This window comes from Nanorana parkeri, unplaced genomic scaffold (genome assembly GCF_000935625.1).
Source record: "Nanorana parkeri isolate BGI_ZX_2015 unplaced genomic scaffold, ASM93562v1 scaffold721, whole genome shotgun sequence".
Lineage (NCBI taxonomy): Eukaryota > Metazoa > Chordata > Amphibia > Anura > Dicroglossidae > Nanorana > Nanorana parkeri.
Genome location: NW_017306989.1, coordinates 52,796 through 64,910, shown reverse-complemented (window position 1 = coordinate 64,910; position 12,115 = coordinate 52,796). Strand labels below are relative to the sequence as shown.

Here is a 12,115-nt window from a genome sequence, read left to right as displayed (position 1 = left end):
CGGCCGTGACATCACGGCCAGCTCCACCCAGTTGTTATTCATTGGCCGGGACCTGCTAGAAGACTCTAGCAGGTCCCCGCCAATAGGAAACAGTTGGACGAAGCTAGCTGTCACTGCTAGCTCCGTCCAATTGTGTTTTTTTAATCTTTATTTATTTTTTCAAATTTAATATTTCTTTACATTTAAAAAACAATTTTTTACACTTTTTTTCTACTTTTTTCACTATTTGCTATTCTGCTCTATACAACGAAGGTACCGAGCAGAATAGCCGAGCCGAATTCTGCATGGCGGCATTCGGCTATTCACTCAGTGCCGTTCAGGCCCTTTGTGAATAGTGACGAACGAAAGCGAGTGAGCTGCCGGAGCTTCGGCTCAGCCAATCCAGATGTTGGATCGGCTGAGTCGAAGTCCTTCTGCACTTCGGTTCAGCTGAAAATGTGGAACATGTTCGGCTGACCGAAGTGCAGACAAAGGCAGCCAATGTACGGCTGATTTCAGCAGATGTATGGCTGAAATCAGCCGTATTGAGCCGGAGTGAATAGCCGAACGTTGTATTTCTCACTTCACATCGGCTGGGTTATTCACTCGGCTGCCTTTGGCAGCGTTGTGAATAAGCCCCTTAGTTTACTAATTTGTACTGAAATTAGAGTCCATCACAGAAGCGAGCTTGGAGCGGTGGCTACTTTACAACACACACAGGGATCATGGGGAACAAAAGTAGCCACCCTCCAGAAGGAAGGACAGTGTCAGCACCAATTCAGAGAGGATTTGAGGAGCTACAGCCGAGTGATGCATAGGATACAGTTTTATTAACAGTTAGGGTACTTGAATGCTTTTTTTAAGATTTAACTCCTGAGTTTAGTGTCACGTTAATGGCTATTTAGATAAAACATCAGCTACATATATAGTCTATTGGTTTCAGTGAGTTAGAAGACTCATAAGTAAAGGCACATTGGCTGGTTATTTAGCAAGGGAATTTCCCCTTAAGCTTAGTAAATGAGGTGAAGCTCTGCTGACTTCCATCATCCAATTATGTTCAAGAAAATATACTTGTTTTTTTACAATTTTTTTTCACATGATTGGCTATTCTTTGTAAAGTGAATTTTCACCACATGCATTAAGCTAGGGGAAACTCTACCTGCAAAGTAAAAAAAAAAATCCCTAACAAAGTGAACAGCCTATTTGCCTTTAGTAAATCAACCCCATAGGCTTGAACTGTCAGCAGGACCACTAAACCAGTGTAGTACTCTAAAGCAGGACGCATATGTAATGAGCAAACATGCATTTATAATTACACACTATTTAGACAAGAATGTCTTTTAAAACGTTGCTACATTTTGATGAGGTTCATGACATCATGCTGATCACTTTTCACACACTAAAAAAATAACTGAAATGTATATATTTCCTATATATTCCTTAATAGTACATAAGCTACCTTAACTTAAAGTTGAACTGCCTCTTATCCAATCAGAGAGCACCTTGTATTCATTGATAAAAATACAGTTGTTCTCTGAATGGTGGCTGTGCTGAGCACGCAACCCCCTGTGTTTTTTAGAGGCTATGGTCAGCTGCTCAACACAGCACCTTACAGGACCTAGAAGAATCCAAAGCTAGCGGCACGCCAAGCAAATTTGGAAACCACATTGCGTGCTTTATAAATATATATTATAAATATAAATATGCAGTACTATTTTTGTGCAGTATGGATACATCACTGCTTTTGTTATGCAACCCAAAAACATCTTTGCCAACATTCCAAAACAACATTAGGTTGGTCTGCTCTTATTGTGTGTGGCATACAATGGCTTATCTCTCACCTATACATGTTACATATGCTAAAAAGGGTATTATGAAGGACAATGTAATCCTGTAGAGGCACTTGTAGCTTGCAGAAAAAAAGTAAGCCTGCAAAAATGTGTAGCTGTGCCACATAAAACATAGAACATAAAACAACAATAAACACTGCAAAACCATATAGACAGGCATGGTCTTGTCATCCTCTCCCTTTTCTCATGGATAACTTCATGGATGCTTATATTTACCTTCTCTTTGTTCCTCTGTTGCAACTATGAGCTTACACAAAGCTAAGGATGATCACCTCACCCCCATATGACAGCATTGGATGACTCAGTGGCCAATCACCATGGACCAGAGCTGTCACATTGGAGGGAAGGGAATAAATCACCTGCTCCCCCATATGTCACTTTGGTTTGCTGAGTCAACATAAATGGAGAGGCTAAATGGAAAGTGAATATACGCAGCTATGGGGCTAACATTTTAGTAAACCTTTTGCTCTGCCCTTCTTGGGAAAATAATGTATTTGCTATTATAAGGGGACCAGCTGGTGGTGCCAAGTTCTGTAAAAATATTGTCCAAACGATAAGACTTTACCTATAGCAGCTGGCTTTTCTCTTAAGGCTAGTATACCTACTGGTATTTGGATGCTCCAAGGACTTGGGCACTACATTTGCATAACCGGGATGCCATCTGGGACCCCTCAGAAGGAGAGTTTGCATTACATGGATCCTGAGATGATAGGTAATCTGTGTGGGCAGGAAGTCAGGGTCGATGGGGCATCAGGCAGGTAGCATTCAGAAAGAAGTTAATTATCCATAGTGGAGTCAAGGCAGGGAACATTCAGAGACAGGCAAAGCAAGAGACACAGGTAGCTTAACACTATCACCACCCCAGAGCCCTATGCTTGAGATGCTCAAATAGAGTGCCACAGCACCGCAGACAATCAAGCTGGTGAGGCAAGGTGGCTGTGTTAGAGCACTGCTGTTGGCCAATTAGAGCAAGGAGTGGGTCAGACTGGGGTAGCCTTCAGTGTAGGAACACGAGTAATGCTCCTAGCAGTGGCTGTGGCAGGACATAGAGGGAGAGTAAACCTGGCTCTCCTAACAGCTACATGGGCAGTAACACAGCAGTGTTTAGGGGTCACAGGTGTTTTAAGGGTCTGTAAAGGTAAATATAATCATGCTTACTTGGTTAAACTACACCTAAAATAATTCTTTATTTTTTTGTTGCCCTTCTTACATTAAGCCTTCACAGTGTTTTTTTTTAAATCAAGTTTTTTTGTTCTTAAGAAGAAAGAAAAAAACGATGGCAGGTTATTCATAAGTACATGCAAATACATATGGGATTTTATTTTCCCTAATCCATTTTTTTCTTCCTATTTACGCATCCTTAAATAAGCCCTTTGATTTTGCAAAAATATTGTAGGGAAAAATAAATTATTGTTTTCTTCAACAGTGTTCTCAAAGACTACCTGTGGAGCTTTTTATTGGAAATTGCAGTATGTCTGCAAACATGAAAAAAACATAACGTTACAGTAATTATAGACCGTGGTTAGCTCACGGTATCTGGAAGGCTTAAAGACTAAAGAGTTCTGTTAATAGAAAAAAAAAAAAAAGGAAAAGTTTATGTGGACCTAGGAGAGAGTTCTCATGAAAGGCTGACTTAACCTTCCAACAAATTATACATAAATGTCACAGGAAGATAGTCCTAAGAGCCATGTCACACTTGCCATCCTTGCAATAGGAACATATAGTCACAATTGCAACCCCCTGTGATAGGTTTGCTAAAATGTGTAGTGAAAACACTCAGCTATGTGCCACGCCCTTGCCCCCAAGATTGGTAAGCCACCGCTTCCCCGCTTCCAAAAATGCTGCAAGCAACCAGGTGAGTGTTTACCTCCTTGCTATGTTCTCCATGGTAATCCTGCCACTGTAGCATCGGCCTAACTCAAACTATTGTTCCAGATGCCCCCTTGCACATTGATGGCTGGCCCTATTTAGAAACTGATGTGTATCGTATGCTATACTGTGGCTCCTGCCTTTCCCTATCTCCATACATAGAAGAATTAAAAGATATCTAAACCAGAATTCCAGTGTTCTTGTAACTTCCTGTGCTCTGAACTGATATCTAAAACAATATTATCAGCTTTCAAGGCTATCTTCTGCAATTTACAGAACAGCTCTGCTCTATGTAATGGAGAAGAGGATGTGTTTGTAGCCCAAATCATGGGAGTGTCCTAGGGGTAACAATGCTGCCTCTCCATAGATACAGTGCAGTAAGTAAGCATTGTCACCCTAGGACAGGAAGTGGGTCATACCTCCCAACTTTCAGAGATGAGAAAAAGGGACACTTTCAAGTACAATGTATTTAGGTAATATACACCCACTTAATAGGACCATTAAAAATGTATATACTAAAATGATTGGTTAAGCCCATTTTATTTTACCATTCCTTTTCCTTTTTACGGGCTTTCTGAAATACCAAGATAATTAAAAGATAAGATGAAGGTTTTTCATGCAGAATAACACTTTTGGTAGTTAAAAAGAACCTTTTCATATACTGTACATCTGTACATCAGACCAAAAAGAGGGATGTAGCGATGACCCCCAAAGGAGCTCCTGGTAATTTAGGGTCCCCCTACCTGTTGAATGGCGCCTTGTCCCAGGACCAGCAAAGCCAACTCTTTGAAAATAGAACAGGCTCGAGTCATAGGGTATTTTCAATATTTATTGCTCAGTGATAACTTTGGAGAGGGGGTTAGGGTTGCAGGATACACAAAGAACAAGATAGAGGACAGTGTCTTCACTAGTAGCAACAGCAATAGGTAGCAACAGGTCCTATGAGATTGACCAGAAAACAAAGAGCAGCCTGGATAGATTTATGACTCTGCGAGAGCAGTCACGATGCTTGTAGTGCACCAACTGGCTTCTTCTTTTCTGTACAGTACCTGAGCCTAGGGCGAGGAATCTCTTATCGGGTCCAAATGGCAGCTCCCAGCAGCTCGTCTGCAACACTCGTCAGTAAGCAGATCCTTCCTCCAGTCCAGCTTCCTTCATGTTCCCTTTCAGTAGCATCTTAGGCCTCTGAGCCTCCAGCACCTGCCACATACTGAGGCCTAATCCAGACCACTGAGCCAGCCAACTCAGAGATTGGTCAGAGTCACATGCATATTCATAATCTGGTAATTGATTCTCCCACACTGTATGCTGGAGTCCATCCCAGCAAGAGGGGGAAACAATCAATCTACAAGTTTTAGGGAAAACCTGCAGAACATAGAATAATCAACCTCCAGACTGACTACATTCCACAAATAAACACATGAAGCTAGTAGGAAGACAACTATAAGTGACAAGGGTGCTACAGGGACAACTGAGGACAAAAAAGGGACAGAGGGATTTGGTTTCAAATGAGGGACAGTTGGCAAGTATGAGAGTGTTCCCGGCAGGATCACAAGATGAAAGTAATGAAAAAAAAGCCTGAAAAAATAACTAATTCAGCCACCACAGCTAAAGACTGATCATCTATAATATATAAAATATTTTGTTTATAAGTTTAGATATGGTTGAACATTGATGCGACATGTATATGTGCCGATTATATTAAAGTGGACCTTTACCCCTTTAACTAAATATCACATCAGCATACAGCTCTTCATGCTGATGTGAAATCATCTTACATTCATTAACGAAACACATATATTTTTATTTATTTACAATTATTGTTTTTCCACTTCCTGGTCCTCTTGGACATTAGTGATGTAATGTGTGACAAAGTGTTGCATTCTGGGAAGGTTACATTAGCAGAGCATTAATCTCTCGAGTTCTCAGGAAAAGGTCATTTCCTCCCCTGAGATGATGTACACGGTCACATTTCCTAGTCACATGTCCCAGAGTTCATGGAAGTAAAAACAGATCTAGTAACCTGACCTTAGTAAAAATGGCCACTGTCAGAGGAATGAGGATGAATGCAAAGAATAAAAAGCTGGCAATTATCTATAAGCATCTCTTTGTAGATTGTCATTACTAAACATTTCTAAAGGCGCATTGGTTGTTATTTTTAAGATATGGGGAAAGTTCCTCTTTAACTCCACCAGTTGACATACGACAGCCAGTGGCAAGTGCCACTTGTTACCATCCTTGTTGCAATCTCCGTCAGGAACAGGAAACAAACAAGTTTTACTTGTTTTTCCACTTCCTGGTCCTCTTGGACATTAGTGATGTAATGTGTGATCAAGTGTTGCATTCTGGGAAGGTTACATTAGCAGAGCATTAATCTCTCGAGTTCTCAGGGAAAGGTAATTTCCTCCCCTGAGATGATGTACACGGTCACATTTCCTAGTCACATGTTCCAGAGTTCATGAAAGTAAAAACAGATATAGTAACCTGCCCTTAGTCACAATGGCCACTGTCAGAAGAATGGGGAGGAATGCAAAGAATAAAAAGCTGGCAATTATCTATAAGTATCTCTTTGGTCGATTGTCATTACTAAACATTTCTAAAGGCGCATTTGTTGTTATTTTGAAGATATGGGGAAAGTTCCTCTTTAACTCCACCAGTTGACATATGGCAGCTAGTGGCAGGTGCCAGTTGTTACCGTCCTTGTAACAATCTCCATCAGGAACAGGAAACAAACAAGCAGAATCAGGTCAGACAGGCAGGAAACAATCAGTGGTCAGGAGATGAAGGATCAATCTATAGTGAAATGAGATCAGAGAAGTGCTTAGAGACAGCGGGACAATGATGGGGTAGATCAGGGTCACACTCTGGAGAATTATCCAAATAATACATGATTCTCTTGTTTTGTGGTAGAAATAAACAGGCTAGCAGCAGGAAACAGGAAGAGCAGGGCGCTGATCTGTTCTGAGGATAATGGCATAATTGCAAGCAGATGTCATACTGCCAGGACATCAATCCAGTTTTACTTTACACATCTCAGAATGGAAGACTAACAGCGTGACTATAGCTAAATGTACTGGCCTTAAGGATAAACTAAAATCTTTTAAAGTAGAACAACGGTCAAAGTTAAAAATTGCATATGCAAATTGCATATGATGCTGTCTGTCAATAGTAATAATGTAGCTTGTATCCGGACTTCAAGCAAGCAAAAAAAATAAAAAAAAAGGTCAACTTTTTCCTCTTCCTCTGGATCAACCAGGTTTTTCTGTTGTTTAGGCTTGATTTTTCCCCTTTCTCCCTCATCAGCATGCTAATGAAATGCATTCTTTCCATGTTCATTATATACCTTATATTAGATTCAGTGACTTCATCACTGAGTCTTTCTGCTTCTCCAAGTTGGACTTAAACGTTTTGAGAAATGCTTCCTCCTGACTGGTAACATCATCTCGCCTAGGCAAAGTCACTGTCTGCAGCTCATGGAAGGAATGTATTAATTAAAGTGGCACTAAACTCAGGAGTTAGGTCTTAAAAATGTATTCAAGCGCCCTAACTAGTAACACAAATGTAGCTTATATGTGTATCACTCGGCTGTAGATCCTCAAATCATCTCTGAATTGGTGCTGACACAAATAAGATAATTTTTTTGTTAATAGGTACTTGCATGGATTTTTAAGATCTAACTTTTGAGTTTAAAGCCACTTTAAGACTTGTACATTTTCTGAATAGTCCATTTTAAACTGCCTGCATGTCTGGATCTACAGATCATTTGATGTTGAGTTTGAATTGCCAACATTTGTGACAGGTTTTCTTTCAAGTGGTACTGCACCCACCTATCCTTTACAGCCAAGGAAGGTGCCATCTTAGCCTCTATTTGGATTGCAGTTGCCATGGTGCTGCACATGTGATCAGCTATGATACCAGCCATTTGAGAGCTTGAAAGTTTGGTTGAGAAATGAAAGACACATACTAGCAAGCTTGACAGTTGGCATGCCTTTAAAGTAACCATTTGGGAGACAGATTGGTGGGTCTAGTTCCACTTTTGGCTCCATTCACACCTATATTTTAGGTGTGATTAGGGATTCCTGCATCAGGAATTTGCGATTTCCTGCAGCGGGAATCCTTAATAGCATCCAGGGAGAGTGATTGATTGTGGCACATACAATTACATGCAGTGTGCCAGTGTTCAAATGCAACGGCTGTCACCCGATCATTAACTTGAATGGGAGACAACTGCTGCTTGTAAATGGCAGATTAGAGATTCCTGCTGCAGGAAATCACAATCCCTAATTGCACCTAAAATATAGGTGTGAATGGAGCCTTAAGTATTTGCCTAGAATTGTTACATTTTAAAACTCAAGTAAGAAAAAAATACAATGTGTTATGTGCTGTTGTAATTGAATTGCATATTACAGTCCCTGCGAGTTAATAATTTACTTGTACTGAATCCAGGTGAAGATGACATTTGAAGAACTCATAAACATTATTTGCAGTATTCTTCTGAATGTTGTAATATATCCTTTTTTTACAGCAGAATATTGACTCATATATAACCTTCATTTTCCATTTAAAAAAATTGCTACAGCGTATGAAAATAAGTAATGTAATTGGTGAAAGTGCAGCATGCAACTGTTAATTACATAGAGAGAACGGCTGAACTTGGCTGCGGAGCGGAAACCTTTTTTTAACGACCCCCGGTGTTTTCATTGCTATAGAACATAATCTCAGAAATGTAACATAAATACTGTGTTCCCAATATACCAAAATATTGTCTGGATTGTTATCTTTGAGAACAAATTGACCAAAAACCTCCATCACTTTAGCCGCCTGGTAGCATTTGAGTTACTGGAGACAGTTTGAGTAAAATTGCTTGTGCTTTTCAATAAATCCAGTGAGTAGGTCTCTTTCTTACTGCTATAGCTAACAAGTGACGCCAGGCTTTCCTCAGATGTCAAAGAGTATCTGAGAATTCTGTTTTAAAAAAGTATAAAGCTTTAGCATATAACAGGAACAAGATAAAAGCAGCTCATTTCTTTTAAAAAAATTCTGTACCTGAATCTAATATTTCAGTTATAAGTGGGACCTGTGAAGCTGACCTATCCATTGTGTTCTTCTTAAATAAAAAAAATACAGCAGGGTTGGACTCTCTTTTAATATTGAACTGACCTAGGCACTGTTAGGGAACCAAGAAACCAGATATAAACTTACAGTATATGTTTAAAAAATAAAAGAGGTTTATTGAAAACTACAATAAACATACAGTAAATGGCAAAAAACAATAGAGAAAGTGCAGGACGCAGTCAGAGCCAAGCCAGAGGTCAGATGCCAAAGTAGGTAGTCAGCAGAATCATGTTAGGGAACACTGAGAGCAAGATGAACAGAAACAATAGCTGGAGTCAGGAACCAGTAGATTAATCAGCCAAAGCCATGGTCATACACGGAGAAAAAGAACAATAGCACAGCACTTGGTAGATCATAACACACGCAAGAGTGGAGACTAAAGGGACAAGCTGATGGTTAAATAGTGAGCTGGTGTTGCATCATCACTCTGAGACAGGAATTTGTCAGGAGTTTTGTTAGTAGTTACAGAATGATGATGTTAATGGGTTTGATCATAAGAGGGTGCCAAAGAAGAACAAATGCACAAGCCATGCTGCAAGCAACTGGACAAGGGAGGGTAAGAAACCCTGACAGGCACATGCCAATGCCATTGACCAAACATGGCTCTGTGAACATTTAAGGTCAATGATGTCACCATCTTCCCCCCTTTTTGTTTACGTGCAGCTGCAGGGCAGGGAAAAACCTGGCTTCCTTCCGGGTTTGGATGAACTCAAGACCGAAGCTAAGGTCCCCCTAACTCTGAATTCCTGCTGTAGTCATTATGGGAGGCTCCCACTCACCCTGCTGGATTTGTTATGTATTGTATATGGATATATAGAGAGAATGCAACAGGAGGAGCTGGATCATGCATAGTTGGGTGGAAACACTCAAAACTCTACTTCACTCCAATTCACATTTGCTCTGCAGCCAAATGTTCTATTCTCCTGAAAAGTAACTTACCTAAAGCAGTAAGCGATAGGTCCTATTTAGGTAACCATCTTTTACTTTACGGAATCATTATTGCTAAATGTGCTTAATGAGTGATTACAGTTTGATGTAAATTCTTTTGCAATGCATCCAACCCAAGCTCAAGGCATAATGGTGATTGGGAGGGAGGGAAAGAGCTCCTGTAAGGGAGGAAATCTGCAGTAGAACGATTAAGCGATATCCTGCATCTTCCTAATTATCCCAATCTAAGTCAGGTGTAAACTCAAACAGCTTGATCCGTTTATCTCTTAGTAGCTGCTCTTCTATATGGCAAATGATAATACAAAACCCAAACGGTGAACTTGCAACACAAAATGCATCATAAAGAGACCCCTGACCTTTGAATCACATCTCTTTTTTTCAAATCTTACCCCCTTCCTTTGTACTCTGCAAGTTCCTCATTTTAAAAGTTTTCCTTCTAAATTATCCAAAGTTTTTTTTGTTTTGTTTTTTTTATAACTCTGTTTATTTGTGTTTTTCCTCCCCAGCTGTGCACAAAGTGGAAACGCTCGGCGGAACAGCCACCAGCGAAAAATTAATCAGCAGGAAGAGAGCTGCCAAAATTTAACGGACTTTACCCCAGCTCGAGTCCCCAGCAACATAGATATATTTACCGCCTACAACGAGACCTTGCAGTGTTCTCACGAATGCGTTCGGACCCCCGTGCCCGTATATGCCACGGAGGAAACGTTGCACCAAACCACAGCTTATAAGACAGCCTTCAATGGTAATAGGTAAGAGACTGACAGTATGTTGTTCTTTTTTGTTTGTATTTAAACATTTTTGTTTCAGTATTTGTGTTTATATTTATACAGTGGCATTATACAGTATTTCATAATCAGTCTCAATAAAAGTATGATATAGATTTATTATTTCTTCATAAATCCATGCAGATGAACTTATTTGACTCTTCATTCTGACCTACTTTAAACTAAGGAGCAGCCTGGAGGTTTTTGGTGTTGCACTTAAATTTGCCATTAGCAATTCTGTATATAAAATTGTACTAAATAGCAAGACCTGTTTACATTAAAGAACATCTCTGGGTAAAATTGTTATTAACCCTTGCAGTGGGACTTCCACCCGCTCTGCAAGGGTCAAGTGCTCGTTTTTGTCTAGGAACAAAAATAAAAAGTTATAATCACCCGATCCTCAGATTCACAACAGAAAAAAATTGCTGGAATTAGGCTGTAAAGGAAACTTGTGGGGAGAGAAAATGTAAGTTGTCTTTGCTGACATCTAATGGCTTTAGTACTGTATGGGTTACTGACCTGGAACTGCATTCTTGTACTGGGTCAGTGACCCACAAGGTGTTAGAACTAGAGGCAGCCAGGCAAACAGCAGTCATACAAGGATGTCAGTAATGGCAGCCCCATATTGTCAAAGTATAGATCTTCATTAAGGCTTTGTCCTTAACTGCTATAGTTGCAAGAGTGAATAATAATATCCATATACTATCTATCTATCTATCTATCTATCTATCTATCTATCTATCTATCTATCTATGCATTATCTATCTATTCATTATCTATCTATTCTCTCTCTCTCTCTCTCTCTCTCTCTCTCTTTCTCTCTCTCTCTCTCTCTCTCTCTCTCTCTCTCGCTCTGTGTATTTGTTTATCTGTCAGTCAATCTATCTGTTCTTTCTTTCTTTCTTTCTTTCTTTCTTTCTTTCTTTCTTTCTTTCTTTCTTTCTATCTATCTATCTATCTATCTATCTATCTATCTATCTATCTATCTATCTATCTACCTATAGATATAGATATTCTAATCTAGCTTAGAATTTAAATTCTGCATATATTCCGTTGTTGAATCTGCTGGAGTGGGTCTCTCCATAATACTGGTGTCACAGACTCCTTTGTGAATTCCTTACAGGAATATATGGAAAATGTCCTCCAGAGGAGAGGCAATAATTTCACAATGTAGTCTAGGCTTTCATGGCTGTAGCAGGACTGGAGCGAAGCAAAATTGGGGGTTCCTTCGTCGTTTAGAGTCATAGGCAGCAGAAACCTGTTAGGGGATCCAAACAGGGCAGCATTTCACTTTAACACATTATCTTCATACTCAAAGCACATTTTAATTATTATTATCTTTACTTCCGAATTGGGTAATGACTGTATACAAGCATTATTTAACGTAAGAAGATTTTAACAGCAGACAATTAGCATACAATTAAAATGCTATGTATAATTGTACATAGAAATATAACAAGAGCTGCTTTAATGATTAGACATTACCGTAATTATTTTGTAGCACTTTCCTGCCATGATTCGCAAATGCTGTTTAGCAGACAACAAAAATAATTAATTAAATTATACATTTTATTCATAGAATTTTTT

At 39.5% G+C, this 12,115-nt stretch overlaps 1 protein-coding gene across 2 annotated transcripts in view; it reads left to right on the top strand.

Moving 5' to 3' along the window:
* Positions 1 to 12,115, top strand: part of AJAP1 (adherens junctions associated protein 1) — a 176,870-nt gene that overhangs the window by 126,538 nt on the left and 38,217 nt on the right. For both annotated transcript variants that reach the window (XM_018564082.1, XM_018564083.1), the window contains exon 4: positions 10,268 to 10,513. In XM_018564082.1, the coding sequence (XP_018419584.1) occupies positions 10,268 to 10,513 (246 nt within the window). The remainder of the gene's footprint in view (positions 1 to 10,267; positions 10,514 to 12,115) is intronic.